Source organism: Dromaius novaehollandiae, chromosome 12, assembly GCF_036370855.1.
Source record: "Dromaius novaehollandiae isolate bDroNov1 chromosome 12, bDroNov1.hap1, whole genome shotgun sequence".
Lineage (NCBI taxonomy): Eukaryota > Metazoa > Chordata > Aves > Casuariiformes > Dromaiidae > Dromaius > Dromaius novaehollandiae.
The window spans coordinates 9,950,082-9,977,417 of record NC_088109.1 but is presented as its reverse complement, the minus strand read 5'-3'; the positions used below and the strand labels follow the sequence as shown (position 1 = coordinate 9,977,417).

The window sequence follows — 27,336 nt, the reverse complement described above, 5'->3', positions numbered from 1 at the left end:
CCTTCACTTCTCACATTCTCTGCCTCGCTCTGCTGTGAGGTTGTGCCAGGTATATTTTCAATGCTTACAGCTGCAGATATTCTTGAGCAAACTGTCACAGCAGCTACTGTGTCCCTGAAGGAATGTGTGCCTTTTCCACTATCTGGTATAATGGAAACAGTAGGCATTGCTTAAAAAAGATTTAATCCTGATTCTGTACAGAGCATCCTCAGTGTACAGATTTGCATTTAGTAGCAGCTTTTTCTTTTGACTTATTTTCCCAGCTCAGTAGAGGTATTTGATTTGCAGAAGTTAAAAGCAAAAGCTTATTTTTAAAAAGACTTCCAGAGTTTCCTGGAATGAGAGAAGTCTGATGGAAGTGGCTGTACTGGTAACTTTGGAAGGAATTTAGTTTGGGTGACGTTGGGTGAAGATGATAACTATTTATGAAGGGAGAGCTTTCCAGAAGTAAGACAAAAATCTTGATTTTGTTTGTTTTTAAGGTTTCACACAGATGTGAATCAGGAAAACTTTGTTGCACTGTAAATTGTAGTTGTGTACTTTGAGATGAGTTGATAGGCTTCTTCTACCCTGTTGCATACAATCAGACCTGAACTGGCTTCTGAGGTACAGGCAGTGAGCTAGAGGTGGGACAGCGTCTCAGCGTTTTGGGGGAAAGCTGCTTTATATTTACCCCCTCCACCACTATTTGAATATAACCTCCCCAAGGCAAAACATGGAGGAAAAGCCATTAGCCATTCATCTAAATAAGAAGGTAGTTTCATTGTTATAATTCTTTAGAAAATAAAAGTAAACTTTAAAAAGGTAAACACTTCATAAGAGACAAAAGAAAAATACTGGGAAATACTTTGCAGGAGTCTTTGAAATGCTTCTGTGAAATGGATGAACTCCTTGAAAATGCCTTGCTTTGAGACCAGTTAGTAATATTTTTAATAGGAAGATGTTCTGTTTAAAAACTTCCAAACCACCTAGTTAAGAGCTGAAAGAGGGTCTGAAGACTTGAGCCTTCACTTCACCTACAAGGCAGCCAGTGCATGAATGTCTGGAATTTGCCCTTTAACTGAAGTCCTTATTTGTCCTGATATAGCTATGCTGACACTTTTCTAAATCTTGGCAAAGTATTCTTTTATCTTGCCGTTTCTCATCCCTACTTTTGGAGTTGAGTTTAGACAAGTCCTAAGTCAGGACCGTATGACCGTGTGGGGTGCTAGAACAAAATGTTCTCTGAGGGTATCACCATAGAAACATTTGTACAGTATTGAGCTGCTTCATCCAAGCCAGCACAAGCTGTAGCTGTTAGAAATCTTCTCGCAGGGTGTAGGTTGGCCTCCATAGTCTGAGTTATGTTTGCAGGTGAATGCTTGTGTACAGAGAGGAAAGCTGTATTGCCTAATAAGAAGCTGGTTAAATAATGACTTGTATGTATGATTGTACGATTAAAAGTTTTGAAAGTAATTTTCCTGGGCAAAATTGAATCTTAAAAGCCAAATCTAATCTTTCTTCAAATAAACACAGCTAAACCCTAGTGAAATAAACTGGCTTGGCTGCAGGAAAGTCAAGGAACTCTTAGGACTTGCACTCTTTTTTTCCTCTTCAAAAATGACAACATAGAGTAACATAGAGATCTATTTACTCAACAGTCTCTATAAAATACAGAATTATTCCAGCATCCTAACTGAACTGAATAAACAGAGTGCCTAAGTGACTGAGAGTGTCTGTGGTTGTTATGATGGCACCTTTTGACTCTCCATCAGCCATTAGTTCCACAGCATGAGAGGTTTCAAGTGACATGCCAGCTCCAAAGCTCTGCCCTGTTTGCAATGCTTGTTTTTTCTTAACATATTTGATTAATACAGGCTTAAAAAAGAGGAGATTACAGGCTGGTTTGTGCTTATTTCAAGAGGATAAGCCTTAGCGCATTGCATAGCCATGTATATCTTGTGAACTGCGTATGGATTAGGAGTGGAAATGTATGCTGCCTTTACTTTTGTAAATGAAATGCACAAGGTCTGCATTCCCCTTTTACATATGTTAACCATCTTTTAAAGTGAAGCTTTCTGATACTCAAGGCAGTAGGAGTGGTGAGTGAACAGTAGGCCCCAGAGGGAAGAAAGGGTGCTGTAGACCTGCAGTAAGTAGAATGACTGCAGGGCAGCTAGAGAAGAGAACAGCTTGCTTTTCTTTCCAGAGTCTGGAGGGGGGAGTGAGGGGCAGCTTGCTCTCTGTCTCCTTGCAGGCTGACTCCAGAGACATCTGGTATGAGCCAGCTTTCTTCTTCTCCAGTGTCTTTGTTTTGTTTTATAACGGTAGATCTGATTGTAATTTAGAATTGGTTTACAATTGATTTTTGTTGTTGTTGAATAACGTCTTGAATTGGCTAAATAAGGGGAAAACTGCATGTTAGGAAGTAAAGAATAAAAAATTTATTCTGTCTATGGCATAATACATATGTTCTTTGTATAATATGTGTTTGGGTGTCCACATATTTTATTGTAAAACTGTCTAAACATGACAGTTTTGCAGAGGTAGTGTTTATTGTAGGCAAACTTTGTGAGAAACGGACCAGTGCTGTCTGGATTAGAGCTAAATTGTACAGACCATTTGACAGTTTGTCTTGTATAAACCTTGTAGCAAATGAAAACTTGTGCAACTTTAGTCAACTATGTGTTAGGTTTTTATTCAGGCAGAACAAAATGTGTTTATATGTTGGGAGAACATTCTTCTTTATTTTTGCAAGATGTTTGTTCCAGATAACGTTTTGAAATCCTGTTTCTCCTTTCCTGTTAGAGTGGTGGAACAAGAAGCTCAGAGATCTCAGCAAGTTTGCCATGACAGAAAAAGTCCCAGCAGAACCAATGGCTGCAGTGAAAACAGGCCCATTGACATCCTGGAAATGCTTAGTAAAGCCAAGGATGAATACGAACGAGTAAGGAATTTTTTTCTGTTACGAACAAATAGAAATGCTACTGCTACTTCTGAATAAGGGGCCTCATATGAGGTTTGCTAAAATGGCATGCCCTTTGATTTCTGAGAGAGAAATGATAAAGGATAATCATTCCTGTATATTAAGATGTCTTGTGCAATAGACTCTAACTGGAGATTGCAAAATAGCGCTTCTAATCCAGAATTTAATAGGCACATATGTTCATATATTTAAATTGCTACCTCCTGGAGGGGAAAAAATACAGTTTTGAAGACAGATCCTTGGAGATGCAAACACAACAGAATGAGATACCTTCCTGAAACAGCTGCATTAGCTGCTTAATTTCAGTGCACATCTACTGTCCTGTTTCATTGTAAGAGGAAACATGGACATATATATGTCTGGTTTTGTAATCTTCAAGTTCCAATTGGTAAACTTTCCTTACAGTAGCTGACTTTTTTTTTTAAGCTTTTCTTCCTTTTTTTCCAAAAGTCACTGGGAGATGTTTTTTATGACATGAATCATAATACAATATTAATTACAGTTGCATGCTAAAATGTTTTGGGGTATTAAAAAATGTAGCAGAAGCCCAGAAACTTGTAACTACCCCCTGTCCATGATACAAGTGTAACTACTTTGCAGTGGAGGGCAGGGAACAAGGGGGTGGGTTGGGGAATCATACTTTAAAACAGCATGGGATTTGAATGATGCATGCCTTCATAAAGTGTATTTCTGTATTTCTTAATTCATTAGGTAACTCCTTGTCAACCTCTTTCTTTATTTTTCATTGTTAAGAAAGCCTGCCTGGAGACTGGTTCTTAACACATCCTCTGCACTGGGTTTAAGCAGCGGACGTTCTCTGCCGTTGTTTCAGTAGCCTTATTTTCAAAGTGATGCCCTGTGCCTTCCCTCAAGTAAACTGTACTAGGAAGAAATCCCTTTGATTTCAGGAAAGACATGTTGAATGGGTTCTGTGATCCAACTTGAAAATGTAGCTTAACAGACCCACTTTACAAAGTTAAGATTTCTACTGCTGTGAGGAAAACTTTGTTTCTGGGAACTGCAAATAAATTACATGCAGTGTTGTCTGTCTTTTCTTTGATTCAAAGTCTTGTAGAGTTAGAGGTAGGTTTAGTCATTCACTACATCTGTAGACTCTAAAGCATATTTTTCATTGCTGTAAGCTAGGTATAGTAACTTCCTTCTGTTCCTCAGTATACTGCTCCTGCCCCTGTCTACTGTGTGCATCTCCTTTTCAGAAGTTAGTTAACTTCAGAATGGTGATTCTGTTATCTTTTGCCAGCACTAAGTTCACAAGTTTACATAACTCGTTACTAGTTTCTGAAAACTGTTAATTCTTTTGGTGAATGTTTTAAATACAGATACAAAAATAACCTGATTCTTTGAGTGTTGCTGCTGCTGGAGGAGGGTGTATCTTCGTATGAAGGCCAGCATTGTGAAAGTAGCAGCTTTTGTGAGAGCATGGAAAGAAGCGTCAAAACCTGAATGAGTCATTTTTCAATGTTGTATCAATTGGGAGAGACTTTAAGAAATTGAAGGCTTACAAAAGGCTCAGAAACTTGCTGTTTTGATAGTGCCCTGTTGGGGTGTGAGGTCTCTCTGCCTTTTTGTTCTTATTATATCAGCTGATAGGCATTTCCAACAGGTGGTTCTTAAAAACGACTCAAAGGATATTCCAGTATTCCAGCTCTGCTTGTCTCCTAATTTTCAGATCTTTTTCATGAGAAAGTAGTGAAGAGCTTTTGCTAGGATCAAAATTCCTAAGCATCATGAATGAAGCTCTGTAGATAAATAAAATACTGATCTACAAACAGTGCGGTGCACAGATTTCATGGTGGACAGTCAAAGTCTGTGGTGGCTGTCGTACAGTCAGAAAATAAACAGGATGGGAACTGCAGGAGAGCTACTATATAACTGGCTCCTTCCTTCTTGATATTGCTTTGCTCCTTGGTGCTTCTAGAACACTAATAAAACTAGAACAACTATTTCAGTTCTTTCCTCCTTTGTGTTTGAGCTGTAAACTGAATCTGCCAGACATAATCTCAAAGCCTCTTGTGATTGTAGTGATGTAGCCAGATAAATGGCATTGAGCAATGCTGGTTATGCTTTGGCCTCTTTGAGAACACTCTGAGCACCTCAGCTTTGGCAACAAACCTCGGACACAGTAATTTGGGAACTTCTTGCAGCCAGGCATTTTCTACATCAATGTTAATGGGATTAAGTAAACATGCTTATTGTGAAGATAGTTGGTTTCTTGAGAGAGACCTCTCCTATCTTAATTTTTAAACATTATTTTGTGGCTTTCAAGTAATTATTCATAAATTTGTATTTAGGAGCAGAAAGTACTTATCTGCCTGGTACATTCCAGATGGATCATAGAGTAATCCTTGTGTGCAGCCCACATGAGACTGGCGGAATGTCAGTGTGAGAAGGGGGCAGAGAGAGTAAAAAAGAGATTTATGAAGGTCTGAGTGATTTAATCTAGGACTCTAAATCAGCTTAGTCCTTCAAGTACTCACTACATCAAACCCATATGTGAAAATGAATGAATTCTGAGTGATTTTTTTTGTTTGTTTGTTTTTTAATGAAACAAATGGATTCTTTTTATAGTGGGTTTTTCTTGTGTGTGTCTTAGTATGACAATAGAAACATATTGTAGCTTTAGTGAAAAGAAAAAACAAGCTTTGTTTGGCTTTTGTAACCACAAGGTAGTCTAGCATCTCAGGCCCAAAATGTTTTTACCTTCAGGTTGGCTTGCTAAAAAGGGGAAAGGGAAGAAGTTGCTCCTTTCTTCTGTCCCATAAATGACAATATGCAGTCTTGATTTTGTATTTATAGTTTTCAATTGGCAAATGGTATAGTTTTCAATTAGAAATTGAAAACAGCACAATAACAAAGTTCAGGATGTATCTAATTTATTGTTTAAAAAAAATGCAAACCATATTTTGCTGCTGTCATTTAAATAACCAGAGCAGTCATGTGTTGTGCTGCTGTTCAGGTACATCATATGCATAAGGCATAGTTTATCTATTGAATGCTAGGCTGAGTTTGTTCAGTGCTTCAAACTCTAATACAGTTTTTATTTTAAATAAGTGTAAACATTAATAAAAGCAAACTGCAAACATCATGCTGTCTGTCACTGCAACTCTTGCCTGTTTTCTGCCTTTTGTCAAAACAAATTGACACCTTGGGAAATTACACGCACGTGGCTAAATAACTCTGGTAGAAATACGTTTGTGACGAGCTCCTTTTGCAATTACTTAGAATACTTTCTAACAGGATTTTTCTAAGTTGTTTCTAGTTTGGATTCTTGATTTAATGAAGTTTTGCAAGTTTCTTTGTTAGCAACTAATGAAGAAAAAGATGTGAGAAATCTGCCTCTCTTTTCCTTCTTAGTAAAAAATATTTGAAGCAAGTTGTCTTAGTTTCTTGGTAGTAAAGAGTAAAAGCATTATGAACACATACCAGATGGTGGATGTCTTTGTATGATTTTATTTCCTAAAGCTTGTGAATTCCCTGCTGTCTTTGAAAAATCAGTATATCATCTGTATTTCAGTTGAAGTACCACATAACAGAATTGTAGTAGTGGCTAAATGTAGGCTAAAGAACTTATGTGTTTAATTTCTTTCTGTGTTTTTTATTTTATTTTTTTAGAATCAGATCAGTGACTTGAGTATTGTATCAAGTTCTGGAATTCAACAAAATGCAAATCCCTCAAAGCCAGAAAGCACAGAGACTTCAGAACAAGCAACTTCATTACAAATGCAAGATCAGGTATGTTTCATCCAAGCTTAAATAAGGTGCTTGTCTTCATTGGTACTTTGTTTTGGTACCAGAACATCTTTTTTTTTTTTTTTTTTTTTTTTTTTTTTTTTTTTTTTTCCCCCCCTTCTTTTTTTTTTTTTCTTTTCCCAAGAATGCCTGTAGTGTTGTCTACTAAAATTATCATGCTTCAGCTTGAAAAGAAATAAATATATTTGGAAGTTTAACTTCAGTTTAAAATTTGTCTCTGTATCCACTCCCATCTCTTACGTCTGTGCTTGTCTAAGATCACTTGGTATGTTCTTTGTTTTGGCTTTAGATATACTAGTGGGTTTGAAGGTGTGTGTGTGGGGGGGGGTTTTGGGGTTTTTTTTGGTTTTTTTTTTTTTTTTTTTGCCTAAATTTTGTCTTCTAAGTTATTTAAAAAATACAAGGCTATGTCCATGCTATAGTGAATTTTCAAGCTTGTTTAAATGGGCTAACTTAGTTTCTTAGAGGTCAGTCTATGGTGGTGTAGAGCCCTGTGCAGAATGACTTACAGTAAGAAAGCAAGAGAAAATAACCTTTGCTGCCTCTGCAGACTGAATATGGCATCAGAGAAGTGTACATTGTGTTCCAGTCTCTCACATATGAATTCAAGCAGTGCTTTCTCATGTCTGAGACAGTTACTCAAAGTGTGTCTGTGCTGCCTTCAAAGGTATAGCTACAGTCTTGCTAACCTAAATTAGCAGTGAATTGCTAGACCAGATATGAAAAGCACCTCAGGCATGGTAGCACTGAATTCTCCTCGGCATAACTGATTGCATGTTTTCCTCGTTTCTGGCGTAGTTCTGTAGCTAGTGTGTGGTGTGGGATTTTCTTGTTTGTTTGTTCTCTTTCTTTCTTTAGAGCTTTGACAGTTTGTTCCTTCTAAAATTTTCTAAAATTTCTTAGTGGTGATGTGATAATTCTAGTGTGTTGTAGATCTCTTCCAGATTAGTGTTAGATACAACGCGCTCATTCAGGATATATCCAGGTATCTATAAATTCTAAAGCCTGGTGTTATTCCTGTAATTAAAGATTAAGCCACAGTAAAAATGCTAGAGAAAACATTCATGTGTGTTACAGCTTCTGCTTCACTTCCATGTTGTCATTGAAACAAAACATTTAGTAGTATAGCTGGCATGGTTGGCATATAGGCAGTGATAGCTCAGTAACTGGCACTATTTTCCTAGTAAGCACCTATGCATAAGGAATTTGTAGCTTCATACAATACTACTTAAAGAGTCATTAAAAAATAAATAAATGGTTGCTATAATTAGATTCCCTGCAATATGTCACTTGTGCCTGCTTACAGTGCCACCCAGTGGAGACTGAATTCGCTATTGGCTCACCTTAAAAAAAGGGAACTGGTAATGCCTGCCTCGAAGCCCTTGCTATAGCTCAGCTGTTGTTTTGCAAGCAGTAAAGCACAACATCTGAAAAATGAAATGCCCCATGAAAATTTATACCACCTTGCACTTGGTAGTTGTAAACAAATACTTGCTTTGTAGGAGTAGCAAATATGATAATATTTGCAGAGGTATTGAAAAAAAAATTTAATAACATAAGAATGATAGCTAGCTTTACAGAAGTACACTATTATGTGGGTTCAAATATAGCACAGATAAGTTTGTTCTTAATCACTTTTTTAATAGCGTGTGGACAACTGGAAGAAGAACAGGAAAACACTCCATTTCAGCTGTAAAATTTATAGTTTTTAGTTGAAACAAATGACCAGTGAATTAAAACCAATAGTGTACATATGATAGATACTATGAGTTTCTGAAAACCCCTCCAAAATGTAGCCCTTATGTTAGTTAACTAACTTTATATTTCATGACAAAATACAAGAGATTTGGGAATAAAAACAAACATCTGTGTGTCTCGTGACAATCTGAAGTTTAAGTTTTGTATCTTGGCAGTTCAAAAAGCAAACTGTATCATGAAATGCTTTTGAACTAGTGATCAGCAAAGCTGGGTAGTTTCTAGAATGCTGAAGTTAAACTTTGTAATGCCAGCTGTGCCTAATTCATCCCTCTCAACATATCTGGAATGATTTCTGGAGAAATCTTATCTGCAGCCATCTGCTCCTATCAAGTAAGGTGATCGTGCTGCCTCATTGCCCTACTGAGAAGGGTCCCCATACCACAGGGAGTTGTTAATGTGTTCAAAATATACCTCAGCCAGAGCTGGGACAGGCAAAAGATGTTTCCATGTTTAAGGATGGGAATTAACTTAAACAGTGTTTGAGGCTATATATCTGTGTAAGGGACTAGTCTGACTTAGAATGTGGTAGAGATTCTTGTTCACTCCTTGAAGATTGTAGTGTATTATTAAAGAAAAGCTAGTGAGTTTATCACACTGAGGTGAAAAACTCAGTTTGAAGTGAGATGGAACAGTCATGTTTCTCTTAACATAACCTTTATAGATGAAAGACAGGTCTCCAGAACAGTAAGATCAATAGAGAAAACTAAGAACAACTTTCTAGGAAGAATTCCTAACATAGTAACAGGACTTACAAACTACAGAATGTCTTACCTGCAAAATAAAGTTGTCTGATGAAAATCTTGCTAATAATGAGTATTAGCAATGGCAGTACAAGTTAATAACCTGGGCAGAAGTCAGTAAGGTTTGTTTGTGGGTGTGGGTTTTCTTTGTTTTGTTCTTGTTTGTTTTCGCTATTCGTATACTACCTGTGCTGCCATATCTTCTTGTCTGTGTTACTGAAATTAGAGCTAGCATGGCAGTGGCATGCTGCAATAGTTGTCAGTGTACACTAGCATCTTCATTTGTGTAGGCACACCATCAGAGCACGCTGGAATTACGCTGCGGGCCACTTCGCCTGCTGAACAGAATGTTGTGTTTTGGTCCAGCTGCTTTACATAACTTCTGGTCCTGTACAACCTAAAAAAGCAGGAAAAAATCTGAGATAAGGGTGTTAGTAACTGTTTCTTCTCTCTTTAGTGAAACACATTTAAAATGATTTCAGCTAAAATATCTGCTGTATAAGAGACTGGCTTGGCATAAGGTTTGGGTGTCTTATAGAACTGGCTGGGGTATGTTATAAGGGGTTAACTAGGACACTTCTCATAATACTGCTGGAGAAAGCCTATATATATATACAGGCTATTTTTTTCCCCAAAGTGGCATACAGGAGCCTGTGATTCATTAGCTATGTTGATTTTAATGTATCTAAATAATTACTTAACAGATCTCAGACATACAAATTCATTTTTTGAAAAATGTGCCACATTGCCTCTTCGACAGCTGAAATGCTAGGAGACCTGACCAATCCTACCTACCCCCCCATCTGCTCTTGGATGCTGCTTTTGTTTTTATTTTTTTTAAAAACACAAACTGAGAACAAGTAATTTGTCTTTATTTTCTTTATTGTGTCTCACCTCAACTGCATTACTAGGACTTCTGCTATTTCTCCTACACTGCAAAGAATCTTGATTTCTGCAGACTCTTCTAAAATGGTGAAAGGGGCATTTTTCTATTCTTGTTTAACAGAATTCTGTTCTGATAGCAAGGAGTAGACTGTTTTCCACAAGATAGCTAATCTTGAAGAACAAAACCAAAGCTATGCTAAAAATCTTACTTGACAACTCTCCTGTCTTGCTAACCTTGTATTGTTTTTTAACATAGTGATTGCTGTTTAAAGACAGCAAAGCAAAATAAGCATATAAACTTCTTAAAACCAGATTTTTCCAACAATTTTGGTGCTGTAGGCTGATGTGCATTTTGGGAGAGACTCAAGGATGGAGAGAACTGTGCACGCATGCACACACGCACATGTACACCTCGTTCTTTGAAGTATATGTATTTGGGTTTATACTGATTAGTTTACCTTTTGAAACATCAATTGCATTGTGAATGAAAAAAGGTGGGGGAAAAAAAAATCTCTGCACATATTGCTAGGTCAGCTGTGTAAGCATATACTGTCAGGTTTTTTTCCTCTCTCTCTCTCTCTCTCTCCCCCTTTCCCATCTCTTAGGCCACCTGATCATTCCTAACCCTTCCAATTCTATGTGGGTTTTGTTTGATGCTACTGAGAATTGGGGGAGGGGGGGGGCTCCTCCTTCCCCTGCTGCCCTCAAAATGCCTTTCGTAGTTAGGGATGGTCAATGGCAGATGTCATCTTGCGACAGTCTATAGCCTTCCGCCTTCTTTACTGTCAGACACCACCCTGTCCATAGAAGGCTGTAGGGATTTCGCAGCACTCTTTCCCTTTCCTCTCTATCGTGGCTGCATCCAGCCCTCAAGGTACTGCCATACTCTTGGTATTGCTGTGGGTTCCTTCCAGTCTTATCTGATGCTTGGGGGGGTGAGGGGAGGAATTAAATACTTTCCTCCCCTCCCTTCCTCCCTGCAAATGAGGTATCATACACAAATGGATGGGATGTAAACATTTATTGCAGTGGCACTTCATTGGACCACTATCTTTATTACAACTTTTACAGATAGAATTGAGGGAGATTGGAATATAAAAATAATGTGCATTGAAAAGTGCAAGTTTTGAAAAAAGAAGGGAGAGTCATGTGACAGCTGATGAATCACCTTCATCAAGGTTAGTCTGAAGCTGTGATTCTGAAACACAGATGACTGAAAACTCAGTTATCTCAAATATCTCTATTTGAGATATGTCTTATTTATGACGCAGTTGGTCTTTGCACTTCAACTGAGTCACTGATATTAGGCAAATGATTAACCAGGCACTACAAATTACAATATTGAAGCTGTTGAGTAGCGTATTGAGTAACTTGCTTTAAGTACTGGTCTTTTACTTCCTCCATGACTGTTTTATGTATACAAATATTTTTAATACATTGTTGGAGAAAATAGTTGGGGTTTTTTTTTTTGACTCATAGATGCCATTAATGTGAGTACAGAAATTAGTGACAAAATCAACTTTACTTCAGCTGAACACTTTGTTACATTTTCAGCAAAAAAATTTAGCTGTGCTTGCCAAGAGAAGTTCAAAAACTTCCCCCCATAGTTAAGGCTTTTTGAAATTGCCCTTCCTGAAACTTCTGCAGTTGCCCACCTCCGGAGCTTCAGTGGCACTCCGTAGCCAAATGTCAGTGCATCGTTTGGCATGTGCTACGTTGTGGTGCACAGGCCACCTTGAGTTAATTAGCTGTGTTGCAGTTCAACAATACTTATTTCCTAAATTCTCATGAGGCTTTTTGTGTAATTAGTCTATATAGACAGGCTGTTTCTTGTAAATGAAATAAGCTTAAAAATTCCTGTAAATAGGAGATGCTTGATATCCAAACTGCCTTTTAAACAGTTTAATACTACAAACTGGCTTCTGGACTTCTTGTTTTGTGTAGAAAGCTGTAATAGGCTGTGTGAGATGCACAGAGCTATAGGATATTTCTGTACTGACTCAAACTTTTTTCCCTCCTTTCTAGCCATTTCAGTCAAGGCAAAAGCATCTGACTTTGGAAGAGCTGTTTGGAACTTCTGTGCCAAAGGAACAAGCAGCAGTTCCGTATCCCACCCCAGAGCGGATGGAGAAGTCGCAGCCTGACACCTCTGCCAGAGAGCAGGGCAGTTTGCTCTTGCCTTTTTCCTTTGATCAGTCAACAGTAATACACCAGCCGTTAGGGAAATCAGAAAGTCCCGGGGTTAAAACCAGTACCAATGCTCTGAATCAGCAGGAATGTTTAACACCTATGCTAATACCTCCAGCTTCAGTTTCCCAGCCTGATGTAAAAAATGTTTCAAGCTATTCGGTTCGTTTAAGCCCTGTTCTTAATTTAGCCTCGACAATGGAAGCTGCCCCTGCTCAGATGCTTCCTGGCCTAAAACAAAACAACAGCATAATGCAAGTTATGCAGCAAGCTGCCAAGCAGATATCCCCACTAGTGAATCAGCCGCCGTCTGAAGTGAACCACGCTCCACAAAATCTAATGGCTGGCCAAAGCCAGTTTATACCACCCTTGACATCAACAAATACAGGAACTGTCTCAAATACGCCCCATACAAGTGTTGATCTTCTCCAGAAACTCAGGTTGACCCCACAGCATGACCAAATGCAACAGCAGTCTGTCCCTAAGGCTTCCTTAACACCAAACGCCTCTGCCTCGGTTGGCCAACTTGCAACACCAGAAAGCTTCAAAGAATCGCACAGTAAACCATCACCCTTGAACAGCAAGATAATCTCTCCACTTCAGGTATTCTGTGGGTTTCTATATGTTCATATATCTTTAAGGTGTTTTTAGGCTACAAATACTTCCCTTTAAAAATGTGCTTTTATGTATTAGCTTTTTAAAAATAACTAAGGACTTGTGATGTGTGATTGTTTTTTCTTTTTAATTCTTTTTTTGGGGGGGGACTGAATTAAGTTAAAAATCTAATGGGTTTGGATTTCTGTCACTAGCATTTGTTATCAATGACAGACCAGTCTGTAGAGGAAGGGTTTTTCAAGGTGCTGCTGTTAGTGGATGAGTATATCATAAGGAGTTCAGCAGTGCTAGTGTCACAAAAACTCTAAGACTGATGATCTGAGAAGTGACTGAAGATTGCAGATTGGTCAGTGTTACAAGAGTTGGTATTGTTGAAGTCTAGTTAGTGCTCTTTGAAGATACTGAATTAGCACTTTCCTGGTTTCAGTTACCTTGCTTTGGATGTTTCGTCCTGCTTCAGTATTGACCCCTTTTGGGGATATGCGCGAACTACGTTGAGATATTGTTGGTTCTTTAGTAAAATGGATCATTAACTGATTTCTCTTGTCTAATCAGTCACCTTGGTTTGTTTTATCTTGGCCTCAGTTTCAAACTGCCCTTTAAATTTTGTTTCTTTGAGGAGTATCTATCCTCTATCCCTTAATATAAGCCAAAACAATAAACTTATTTTGAGAGACTAGTTGAAAATGCCAGTGCTACTCTGTAAGTTTACTATGTGTGGCTGTGTTGTAATTTATTTTCTATCAATTGGTGCTGCTCTGCTGTGTTGCTGGCTCCCTCACTGGTAAATGTATTGATGGGTTTAGGCTGCTGGATATAGATATATAGAGATATCTATATCAAAAATCTATATCCAGCAGCCTAAACCCGTTGGTCATTGTTATCATTGGTTTGTCATTGTTATCATTTCATAAAACTAATTTGATTCCTGTCATTGAGAGCAGTCAATTCCTTGTGCATTTTTTTCCCCACTGTGGTACAGGCAAGTACTGCCTGTTGTGAAGATTATCACTTAAAACCTCTGACCTTGTTGCCAAGAGGTATGCTGAAGGGCTATATTAAAGTCCCCTCTCTACATGCCTTCTGTTTTCTATTACTTTATAATCCTAAAATTACAATATAATCTTAAAATCTGACCAGTGACATACCTAGATGCTGTTTGTAATGATATAAAATATATATAAAATTCTAGCAAGACAAGAATATCTAATTTCAATAGAGGTGACTGGATAAACTTAGAGGGAAAAAAGGTGAATTTACTTTTCCCATCAGCTTACTAAATTTATTAAAAGGTACTGAAATATTCATTTTGCAGCACTCATTATTCTGTTTTAGCTATAATAATCTCCTTCAGAACTGTTTTGCTATGATTTTATGGGTTTGCTGTAATATTGGAAATATAATTCAAATCCTTCTTCCTTTTCCGCATTCCCGTAGATTACATCAGTTTTACAAAATGGAACAAACTACATGTAAATGTCTGGTATCTGTTTTTGAGAAAGCTCAAAAATGCAAGTTACCAGCACTGAAAATTTGAGCTATGCATGCTAACTTGTGAATTACGTTTTCTTTAGACTGTACAACAAAACAAGGAATCAGAAGTGTTTCCACAGCCGAAGACTTTGTCTAAAGCAAGTCAGGTAAGTGAATAAATGTTTTGGCAAATTTGGGGGCGGGGAGGTGTTGGGCGGTGAGAGGGAGGAATCACTTTTTTTAGTGTTTCTAAACTGTAGTAATCCATTGGCATCTCAAATAGCCATATTGTTACTTCTGATGATATTTAAAGTGCTGTTATGATGTAGAAACAAGTTGTATTTGGGGGGGAAAAAATTCTGTAGATAGCTGTGAATGAGTAAACTTTTTTGTGTGTTGTACAGTACCTCTTAGTGTTGATAGTAGTGCAGAAGTGCGAATACGTTTTTTGGATCTGCAATCTTGCATTGAGTTAGCACCACTTGAACTGCTTTTTTAATCTGGTAAATAAGCAGTAATAATGCTATAATATTGTAGTGGGGTCTAATAGCCTTTAGTCGAGTTAGTACCTTAAACACCCCAGAGGCATAAAATGCAATGCTTGACTTGCTATCTCTTCCTGTTTTTCTGAGATACCTTATATTTTATGAAAAAGATAACAAGTGAATAATAACAAGAGCATTTGCTACTGCAAAACTTTCTGGTAGCTAATTCTAGTGATCTGAATAAGATTTAACATTATTACAACTTTCCTTGAATAACAGCTCAAAATAGGGTGAGTGTAAAATTTTTTATTGCTATTTAAAATAATTGATAATAGTAAGTCTTGAATTGTTTTAATTTTCTGTTATGTACTTTTTTCTGGATGCCATCTGTACTTTAGTTCTACTTTGCATTTACCCACCCTCTCCTTTTTAAAAAAATTGTTAAATACTGCCTTGTTCTTGCCCAACTTGCGCTCTACAAAAGCAATTTTACTAGCATGTTCAGATCTGATTGTGAAGGGAGTAAAAATGATCCTGCTTAAAGTAAAATGCTATTTTGGCTACTGGCCTGCTATAAGCTGAACAGCCTGTTCATGAGACTGTAAATAAAACAGTAAAATGTCTGATTTTGGTGGGGGGGGAGGATTTGGGAAATATGCACATGTTTTGTGACAAACTGCATTTATTGGTTTAAACATGTTATCTTCAACTGAAATCCTGCAATGTGAATCTTTACAGTTTTGACTAGAACGAATTCAGTTTGCCAGTTCTACTGCAGTTGATGTTACTGTGTATGTGCTAACTTCAGATGACTTTGGAGGGGTTTTTTTTTCTTCTGAAGATTTTTAATTTTCCAAGGGAAACTTTTACAGATGATATATCAAACATACTTGCATACCACAGTATTTACTCTTGCTTTCTTTTGAGCGAGGTTCTTTTTGTTTGGTTGGTTTTTTTCCCCCTCTGCCCTCCCCCCATGGTGGTCACTGTGGAATGAGCAAGATGTAGCATTATCATATTGAATAATTACACTTATCTGGAGACCCTAGAGTTGCTCCAAGCTGATGTCTTTTCACTTCCATTTATGCAAATATAGTTTGGGCTTTATGCTTAAAAGGAAAGGTATTAATTGCAGTGTGTGGTTTTCTGTAAAGAAATAGGTATGGACCTGTAGAAGAATAAGGCACAAAGATGGTCTTCAGAATATTTCTCCAAACAAAAAGGAAAAACTTTATTAATAAAATGTTTCAGAGTACCGCAATATTTTCATTACAGTTCATCAGTCATTTTAAGTATCTTTGAAGCACTGAGATACTTTCATTCAAACTTAAAATGTAGGATGTTTGGTGGGTGGGAGGAGAGACAGGAGAACTGTAAAGTAAAAATCCAGGACTCCCTTTTCTGTAAGCTCCTAAGGAAAAGAATAATTTTTTTAAACAACCACAAGCTCACTTGATTACACCTGCGTGAAAAACTGATCTCTTATTCTGTGTGGTATGTATCAGATTCTGGAAGGGAGCAAAGACATGGGGAGGAATGAGTCTGCATACAAGAATATTGTATACTGCTACCTCCTTCAGCTCTTAAAATGTGAATTATTATTGACATTAACCTTTATAGGTAGATATTTCTTCATTATGTGCAATTATTTCTTTAATATCTAACTGACTTACTATAATACTGGCTACTTCTTCCTTAAATGCTCATTTCTCTAGCCTTTTATAACTGCATTCATTTGCACTAGACACAGTGCTTACTGCCTTTTGTTTTTTACAGGTTGCACCTCCACAGTTTGTTACAACCACGACTACAGTAACTCCTTCAATCCTCTTGTCTCCTAGCGTTTTCCAGCAGTCTGTTACAAAAACTACTGAAGGGGACAATAAAGCCAGTTCTTCTTCTCCTTTAACACTTGGAACAACTGAAATTCAGACTCTACCTCCTACTGTTCTCAGTAGGTCTCAGCTTCAGGAAGCACTGATACATCTAATAAAGGTCCTGACTTTACAGAGCTCAGTATCTGAGGGATGGGGTTCCATGTACAGCAGCCAGTACTGCAAAATGCTGCATCCTTATAACTCTTGATTGAAACATTACAGAAGTAGGTCCCTTCTTCTGGAAGGGGTAGATTATTCCATGCCATCTACGTAGTAGCACAGCTCACTCCTATTTTAAGTCTTTTGGTTATGAGATGGAGGACTTGGAAGGACAGAACTCCACATCAGATGTCCACAAATTTGTATGGATGTAAAAGGACATCTGAGGAAAAAGCTACATTAGTAGAAGGCCTTGATACTGGGTGGCACATGGGCAAAAGGGTGTTTTGTTGTTTCTTTTATAACTGTTTCTGCTGTTTAAGTTGAAAGTACTTGATGTTTTCAAATGATCATTAACTGAAGCGTTTGTCTTTGAAGTGGAAACTGTAAGTATTCTAGTGGCTAAAAAGTTCAGTTGAATTAGGTTCGCAACTTTGGAAATATCCATTTGATCAGTTTGACATCTAATGTCATAGTGAAGTTGCTATGAATGTCAAACAACTTTGTGTTAACGCAGGATTTTGAGTAGCTAGATGGCCAGTTCCCTTGCGTTAACCCAGAGATATTAGGGACTGTATTGGGAATCCTTATGAACAACTTAAATAGAATTAAATTATACTAATTTTTTTTTAATACTAATGTTTCTGGTATTTTTTTTTCCCTGCAGAATGATTCCCGATTTCTCAGCACTATTCATGAAGTCTACTTGCAAGTCCTAACCAAGAATACAGACAACAACAAGCTATAATTGAAGTTAAATCTTGGAATATGTCCACTTTAGAAACAATTATGCCTCATATATAAAACTAATATTTTTTTAAAAGAATATTTAGTTTTCAATGTCTTGAATTTGAACCTATTAGGAAAGACTATTCCTTAAATAATTATGAAAGTAATGTTCTCAGAAGTGATCTAAGTTTTCACTGTGATCATCACCAGCAAACCTTTGTTTTTATTGGGAAAGGGAGTTAAGTTGCATATGAGCTCTCACTAGCATTAAGTGAAAGTGCAAATGTTTGCTCTGGCTTTCATTCCAAGCTGTCTTTGCTTTTCAAGAGCTACAGAATCAATACTACTTAAACCAGCAAATACCTAATACAGTACACTACACCAAACCAGAAGAACAAAATTCAGTAGTGTGAACCTAGGCCCAGTTTTAAGGACTAACCAAAAGTAGGAGAGGGTAATGCCTTGTGATTAAGTTGGCAGGTGTGGGGAAGAGAGATTGGGAAATCAGGCCTTTGGAGCTAGGTTTTAACACAGGGATTAAAAACACGATTTGCTTGTGATCAGTAAACAGTCTTTAGCTAATGCACATGAATTTCTTTTAAATATTCCTTTACCCATACCTGTTTCTGCATTTCTGACATTAAATAGGTATCCAAGTGAGTAAGGCCATTTTCTCTAAAAAGGTAGAATTTGAAATATGCAAAATCCTCAAAGTGATTCTATCATCTTTAAGCAGCAGTGTAATTCTATTGGATGTTGAAATTTTATTTTATAGTGGAAGACCACTGCAAGCCCATCTTCTTGTTCAGTGGTGTTCAGTATAATAATTGAAATATTTTGTTTCCCTTTAGCTTAAGGATGGACCAGTATTATAGTGGGATTTCATTCCTCAGTTGTATTAGAATTGCAGTGTTGAAAACTATGCAGATGGGGAACAAATGCATGCTCTTCTTCTGTTGCCCTCTCCACAGATTGTTTCTTCATACTTCATAGTGTGAATTTTATCTGATTAAAATGCTACAGCTTCTTATATGCAATCTAGTAATTCACTGTTCACTAATGTAAGTATTTAACTTCCTACTTTACTGTTTGAAATCAAAACATTTCTGATGGTATTCTCCTGTGCTGCTGTGTTGGTCTGCCCACTTCTGTGTGGCATGTAGAGGGAGTAGGTCACAACTTTTTCCAACAATAGTAGTTTTAAAGAATGCTTTTCCAGTAGCAAAGTTTTGGTTTGTTGAGTGAAAAGATAATTTGTAGTAAGTTATGATGCACTGCTTCTCCCCCACCCCAGCACTATTGAAATATGAAGAAAAAAAATTGTTTGGCTCCTGGCAAAAAATATTTATATATATATATATATATCTTAAGGATTAGTTAATGTTGACATAGTCAAGGTGCACAGCTGTTTAATTGAAAACTAGTAATTAAGCTTTAATTGTGACTTGTTCACAAATCAGTATGTTTTAGATGCATCAAATATTTGTTTTATGTATTTGATCTTTTATTTTTTCATAGCTTTTTCTGAGGAAAATATATTTTGTTTAGCACTACCTGCCTTCTGTAAAGCTCTTCTCAGCCCTTGAGTTCAGTGTTTCCAGTTAAAATATGTAGTATTTTGTTAGAAAAATGTGCAAAATTCAGGGAAAGACGCTAATGTCATGCACATTTACCAAGAAATATATTGGCTTTAATGGTAGCATTTGAATTCAGCAATATATACTGTGTGAGCCTTGTTAAGGAAGATAGGAGCTTCCTACATAAATTCTAGTGATGTAATTCTGTGTATATACATAAACAATGAGATTCAAATTAGGTCTAAGGTCTAAAATTTTTTTTTTGTGAAAAACTTAGTAAGGAAAAGAGAACAAATAAGTGAGCAGTTCCTATGGGGGGGAAAAAGAATTGATAGCCTAAACCAAATAGAGTTTCTTTTTCTCTGGATTTAGCAAAGACTAAGTCCATAACTTCTTGCTTTTTATGAACAGTTTCCAGTTTCTTCAAAGGAATTTGAAAGATTTGATGCAAGTTTCCAAGAATAGAAATATTGGAAGCTGATAGCAAATATTTGTACTGTTTGCTAAATAGTCTCATCCTTAGTGTCATATCCAAAGATCTATAGAAATGACGGGAAGAGGTTGTAGTTTGAGTTCCTAGCTCATATACAATTGATAAAAATAATACTGTTTAAAGTAGCAGTGCTATTATGAGAGTTTGACTGTACTCTGAATATCTTGCATTTGTTGCCAGCTGTCCAGGAACCTCCATGAACAGTTGGCAGATCCCTACTTTGCTTTGCTTTTGTAGTATACTAGTTTAAACTTTTTCCCAGCTTTCAAAATGAATTGAAATAGAAGCAAAGTGAAATAACAGTTACTAGGCAGGCACTCTTACTACAAACAAACCCATTCATCTTGAACGCCTACACGCTTATTCTGACGTCTATATATGTAGCCAATGGACACTGGAGAGAACAAAGGTGTTCTGTAATAATATGCTGCAGAGTTTGTCTGCCATACGAGACAAGTGCCAGGGTAGCGCATTTAACAGATGAACCCTTTAATGAAAAATTGCATTGTAAAACACAAGCTCAACTGCAGTGTACAACTTGAGTTTAAATGTGGAATATGTTATTTGACATAAAATAACCACAACTGTGTTTTTTTGTTTTGGGTTTTTTTTCTGATCACTTTAACTTTTTGTATAAATCTAAAATTATCAGCTTGTCTCAGTGCTTGATTTGTTAGCTGCATGTAGTGATCACTAATGCATAGCAAGTTACCATGACTCATCACAGCAACTTCTCACAACCATTTTCAAGTAACTTTTATTTTGGTAAAACTACTGGCTTACTGGGATTTTACCGATTAGTTCTGAGAACGAAAAGATAAGTTTGGACTGTATTTCCAAAAAGAATTGTATTATCTAAGCATGTGTTTTATGGCCAGCATTAAGTCACTTTAAACAAAAAACAGAAAGCAAAAGTAAAAATTCAGACTTAATCAAAGACAGTTTTGAAACCTACTGAAGCTGCTGAATTATTCAGGAAAATCAAGATTTTCAGTTTTGTAGTTAGAATTTATCTGCTGTTACTTAATAATGCAAAGCTGATATGAAAGGTGCCTAACAGCTATTAACTGAGAAGCAGTATATCTTTCCAAATTAAACAAGATTTGTGGAATGATTGAATGAAATTTTAAAAAGTGATTCATTTTAATTTCATAAAAAGTAAATGCTTAACTGCCTATGTATACATACTCAATACAATATTGAAACACTTGCTGCTGGATGTATCTCAATTTTGCTTGCATTTCTAATTGCTTCATTTTGGTACATTTCCGAAACCCATTATGCTATGCATAGTCACTGATGTAATTCCTGAAAAAATTTAAAATACAGACTTAAATTTGGGACTTCTTTTAAAAGTGCTCTAAACAAATCAGCCACCTTTTTGCCAGCTATTTGGGTTGCTTCGTAAGCATATCTTAACAGGAGGAATGTGTGCAATATATTTCACCTCAGTTTTGTCTGACATGGCTACAAAAATGTTAAGATGCAATATCTGCCTTTCACTTCAACTTAAAAAAAATTGCAATATCTTTAATTTGGTGGTCTATTTATTTTTATCTATTCAGTGTATGGGCACATGGTTAGGTTTGTGTGTGTGTGTGTGTGTGTGTGTGTGTGTGTTTTGGGGGGTTTCTGTTGCGTGTTGGTTGGTTTTTTTAGTACATTATGCATTTTTAGTGATGTCTGAGTTTTACCAGTTTTGTGGATGCATGAGTTATTACCCGTTTGCATGTTCTTTAAATATGAAGAGCATAGGGAAGGGGGGCTTCAGGAAAAATTTCTGGAAATCTAGAATGAGAATAATTTTAAGTCAATAAATGTAGATACTGCATCATTAACATTTTTGGTATGGTGTGGATTTTATAGCACCTATGTATGTTTGCAAATATTAAGTTATTGCATAAATGTCTAAGAATGAGCATTTTTCATCCAAAATTTTGTATGTTTGCAAATATATTTTTGTAATAAAACTTCAAAACAAATGTTTCAGCACCTCCTAAAAATCTCCCAATGTTTTCTTATTTCTCAAGCTAGTAGCCTGCTAGAAGGGTAAGTTCAAATTTTATTTAGGGCTAATATCTTGCAGATGAGAAACCGAATCTCCTCAGCTAATACTAGGGGCAAAAAAAAAAAAAAACAAAAAAAAAACTGTTTTCTAAAGAAAACACAGCATGCCCTCTTGAAGGATGGTTGAGAACAGTATCTGTCACTTGTAACAGCTTCTGACTATCCTCTAATTCCTGTAGGGAGGCTTGCATTTTGAATTTGGTAAACTGACTGATTTCCATACACTTTTGAGAAATGTAGCTGCAGGTTCACCATTTTGTAAGTACAGCTGTAACTGTTTTTAGCACCTTTCATTAATACTGTTATTTTTTTATGATATCCCCTCTCATCCATCTAGTACATGGCATGTGATATTCAATGGTTCTAGTGTTGGTCTTTGATCATAGATTTTGGAAACTGAAGTTTACAGTTTTCTTACCGTATCTGATTGCTATCATGCAATTCTTCTATCAAAACTTCATGAAGTAAAATAGGGAGACTGAGAAAGAGGAAAACCAAAGCAGAAGTTGTTTTTGGTTTAACTGACCTACTACTTTAGGAGAGTAAACTTCAGTTAATAGACCTGTAATTGAAATATGACCATTAACTGCAAAGCTCGTCCTCATCAGTTGTACAACAAACAATTTTTCACTTCTATTTAGAATCTTTTTTTCCCCACATAAGGCTCTTCAACAAGTTCAAAAGCATTGGAAAAGAGGGCAGTGAGGAGATCCTTTTTTATCACTTGCTGCATTTCTTCAAAGAGTGCTTTAATAAAAAAAAAAAAAAAAAGGGGGGGAAAGCAATGGTGATTAGAAGATTGCTGAGAAGTGAGTGAAGGAAGGAAGAGCAGAAGAGTCCAAGTAAACGTGAAAGGGAGTATTGTAGGGAGACAAGTATCACCTGTGAGGATGTTTCTTGAAGCACAGAACAATTTAAGTGTAAGTAACAAATTTGTTTCTGTACCTTCTGCATATCTTCTTTAGGTATTTGTAAAGTTGAAATAAGGCTTGCCTCGAAGCGTCCAAAATTACTCCAGAGTGTGTTCATAACCCAGACTGGGCTGGGCGTGATTTCCCTAGCCTAATCCTTTAGGTAGCAGTATATAATTTGCTAGGTCTGCTATGGGGCCTTTAGCCTCCAGGTATCCTGAATCAGCATGATGGAGTTGCCTGACTCATAGCAGTATCTAATTGTATCTTTGCTTTGTGGCCTCACATCACAGTTTAAAAATTGCTGCCTAGAACAAGACTGCTCATACTCAACTGCCCTTTTTCTTTCATTTTAAATAAACCTTTAAAAAAACATTTCTATCATAACTCATTCTTTAAAATTCAAGAAGCAGCATTTTACAAGATCAACCTCAGGAAATGTATCCACAAAGGAATAAGCTTCCCTTATAGGCTAACTGAAGTGAAAGCAATTGCCCTTAAGCTTCACTTAGAAACATATAAGTATGTGATGCAAATGCACAACTTGTGTTTCTTTTTTCCTTATTTATAAGTCAAGAAGCTTTGAGAGTATCTACCAGAACAAAGATCTTCCAGACTGTCTCGTGTATGCAGAGCTCTACTACATGCTCTTAATTTAGAGAGCATATGGCTTGAACAGCCTGCTTTCTTACTTGTGGTTGGTAAGGGAAAGGCTTAGCAGGTTATCTAGTCTGACTCTTTCTAATGTAGACTGAGTTTTATAAGTAATGCTGAGTGCCTTGTCTAGTTCACTTTTTGAGCATCAAATAGCTTCTGCTCTTTGGGGACACAGTTTTTCCATCTAAATTCACTGTAAAGGAAGCTCGTGGTATCTTAACAAAAGAATCTGGATACAAGAGTGAAATAGAATTTTACAGGATTCAGATGTCTGTGGAATCTGTCGGGGTTTACAGCAAGCCCTGCTCCTGCTGTACTCTCTGAGACAGAGGATACAAGGCATCCATTAAAAAGAGAGACCTTGGCTTTTGGATGATCACGAAATGTTCCTGCCACAGGCCCTTACCGAAACCCAAAGGCTAGGTTAGGTTAGAAATGCATTTAGTACATTTAATGAAGGATTGGAAATAAATGTAAATGGGTGTCCTGCAAGTCGGAGGCCAACTCTGAACAAAACTGATAGGAAAAAAAAAAAGTATGTGAAAGTAATATAGATGCATACTACACATAGTGACTGAGCCTGGGCACATGATGTAGCTCAATTTGTAGCTTTTTAGATAGAAAAGACAACCGGATTTTACTTCTACACCTGTTACCATGCAGTACTCTTCATTATATTTCTTGCTATTCTTTATGCTTACGGTGGACAGAAATCAGAGATGGTGTTTTACTCTGTGAACCCTTCAAATTCGTTAGCAGCTGAATAATGTTATTACTGAAGACCTGTTGAATGATCTGTTTCATATAAAACTGCAGTCATGGTTTTGCACATGTGGAGGAGTGCGCTGGTGATGCGTAGTGGTTTGCGTAATGGTTTGCGTAATTAGAGAATGCTGTCTTATAAATCCATCTCATCTGCTCCTGATAGTTCCCTCCTTGAAGGGCTTCTGCAGCTGTTCTTTTAAGGGCAAGGATAGTTAAAACCCTGTCATGTTGCAGAGATCAAGCTGAAGAAATTTTTTTTTGTTTTTTTTTTTCTTGCCATACATATTACAAAGCAAAGAAATCCCCATTTATTTGACCATTATAGCACACTCTTACTTATTTTCTTCCTTCTGATCTTACAAGGCCTAGGAAAGTGCTGTTCTCTAAAACATTTCTCTTTGAATAAATTATTGGGGTTTTTCTCTTTTTCTTTTTTTACTTTACTGAATTCAGTTATTTGAATGCAGTAATTCTTTCAAACAGTGTTTGAAGTAACTAAGTAACTTCCCAGCTGGTTTGAGGAGTAATTGGTAGGGAAGCTGAATTACTAAGAATCAAATAGAGAAAGCACATATAATGAATTCTCTTTTAGGGATTTGCATACTGTAGAGCATTTATGTATTCAGTAGGTTGTTTAAGTATAGATGTGGGTAAGTGCCTTTCAAACTCCTTCTACATAAATGTTTTACACAAACACAGATAACATGAAGAAATATGGGACAAGTGAAAATTCAGTTTGATCATAAACTACCACAAAGAAAATTTTCATAAATAATATTAATATTAGCAATTGGGAAAATTAACCTAATTCAAACACCCCCAAATCCTGCTGTATTAGCAATATGAACTCCCATTTAGATCTTGTAATCTTTTTTTGGATCTCTAGCAGAAATGCTTCCCTAAATTGCCTCAAACAGATGCATTGTGAGCTATTACCAAACCTAGTGTTAGTGAATTCCTTCTAACTATGTAAAAGATGTGGGGTTTTTTTTTTTTTTTTTTTTTTTTTAATGATAGGCTATGTGCTAGAAAGAGATGAAAGGTGGGTTTTTTATTATATAAAACTTGTCTTAGGTATATTTGGTTTAATCTAAAAATGTCTTCAGTTGCCATAATGCATTCTGGTTTGTTTTCTACAAAGCTGTTTGGTTTTTTTTGTTTGTCTGTTTGTTTTTTAGTAAATGGCACTTTAGTTAAAGGTAATAAAAATAATTTAAGAGTCATAGTAATTTTTATATCCAGCATTTATTTGGCTGCCTGTAAACTGAAAATGGTTTGTTCAACTATGAAGTTTCCCATAATTTTTTTTCAGATTAATTTATCAGCTGTATCTGAGGAAAAGGTTATAGTTGAGTAAAACTATTAACATATTCTGCATGTATGCATCTCTTGTTTGTATCTTGCTCTTCCGGATTTCAAAGGTGAGTTGATTTCCCTGTCTTTAGGTAGTCTTGGGTCACGTGCTGCATGAGAACTTTGCGTTTTCCAGGTTGATGGTTATAGCTGGGGTAGCAGAGATAACAACTGTCTTATAGAAACTAAAGCATGTGTTTATAAGTGTCTTCCTGCTTCAATGGGATATGCAGAACCAATCATCATTTTACAGCCTGCTCAATATTCTTTTCTCAGGGTGCTCAATATATGTGAGTGCGCACTTGTACTTAACTAAACCCCCTTGTTATTGTTGGTGAAAGAATTTATTTTGAAAGAAATTCTCTTAAGTGAGGTGTGAGAGGATAGACTGAATCTCTGGAGCAGTTGCAGTACCAAGGTTGGTTTGGAAAAATATTGCATTATCTTTCTTTTTACCCTACAAATGAAATGAAACCATGTATATTATCTAGAGATGTTCAGGACTAGCTAGGTTACAGTCCACCCCAGCACTGACTGACAGGTTGCAGTACAGTTTAGAATCTGTACAGTGCTTAAGGTGCAATTGCACAGCCCAGTAGTCTCCTCTCATGCCTTCGCTCATTTTTTTTCTTTGCTTATTATTGTTTGGATTTGTAGATGATGAGCTAATTTGCCTTACAACATGAGAACTGACCAGACTTTGATTTTGGAATTTCTCTTGGGAACATCATTTAAAGCAAAATTGGGCACATAGCTCCATAGGACCTAAATGGCTGGATTTTAGCAGTGCTGAGCGTATGGAGCTCCTACTCTGGTAAACAGAGTTGCATCTACTTATGTCAGCAATGCATTTTTGCAGTATCTCAGCAAATGACAGCCATAGCTCAGCTTCCATGGTCCTGCTGCACATAATGCCCTGCCTGTGAAATGCGATGGAGGAGGGGGATTGAAAAATCCATTTGTCCTGCATATGTATTTAAGAAGCTGTCTAGTTGCTTACACTGAAGCTAATGAGATGTGATGTATATACTAATGAAAGACTTTTTGTCCATACATTTGCATCCTTGTTTTAATCATACCGTGCATGGTTTCAGAGGCGAATGCAAGAATGTGGAAGAAACATTGACTGTTGTATACAATGTATACTATGACTTTAGCCATTACTTTACAGCCCATCACGCTTAGTCAAAGTTGCAGAAATAACACGTCACTTCAGTAGATCAAAGTGGAAGAACTGACACAAGGTGGAATTTCATCCAGTGTGTGCTTGAGCTGCTGTTTTAACAGCACAATACCATGAATAAGTACTCAGTGATGCAGCACAAGGATTCAGGGAAAGGAGGGTGAGTTCTGGGCAGTAATCTCCCTACAACATTATCTGAGCTAAGTCTATCTTAAAGAAAGGCTTTGTACCATCCAGATAATGGAGAAAACAAGGTAAGTGGTGAGCCATAATAATACTGGTCTTATCCAGATCATCCCCCTTATTTTCTTACAGGAGGAAAAAAAGAGCACACCATATGTCCAGCCTGATGAGGTAGTTGAGAAGATTGTTATTGCTGCAGTATGCTTAAGAGCCAGTTTCTTAGGGAGCCATTCTTACCAGGAAAATTCAAGAGCATGAATTCAGAGTAGCCACAAACTTCATCACAGGCCTTACTCTTCAGACAAAGGGTGAAAACAGCCTGGACTGATAAGACCAAATTTGCAGTTATGATCTAGCCAAATGCACATGTAAGAGCTGGGAGGAAAAAGAAAGGGTGTTGACTGTGGAGCAAGAAGTGACTGAACCCTATTTCAATTGAGCATGTGTCGCTCTGTCACAACCAATGCAGTAAGAAAAAAGAACAGCCTGGCAACATTTACATC

General features: G+C 36.8%; 1 protein-coding gene across 1 annotated transcript in view; it reads left to right on the top strand.

The window, feature by feature from the left end:
- Positions 1-20,924, top strand: part of DCP1A (decapping mRNA 1A) — a 38,220-nt gene extending 17,296 nt beyond the window's left edge. The window contains exons 5-10 of the mRNA XM_026102837.2: positions 2,788-2,926; positions 6,599-6,718; positions 12,145-12,909; positions 14,496-14,561; positions 16,656-16,874; positions 17,583-20,924. Of these exons, the coding sequence (XP_025958622.2) occupies positions 2,788-2,926; positions 6,599-6,718; positions 12,145-12,909; positions 14,496-14,561; positions 16,656-16,874; positions 17,583-17,663 (1,390 nt within the window). The 3' untranslated portion in view covers positions 17,664-20,924. The remainder of the gene's footprint in view (positions 1-2,787; positions 2,927-6,598; positions 6,719-12,144; positions 12,910-14,495; positions 14,562-16,655; positions 16,875-17,582) is intronic.
- Positions 20,925-27,336: the final 6,412 nt, after the last annotated feature.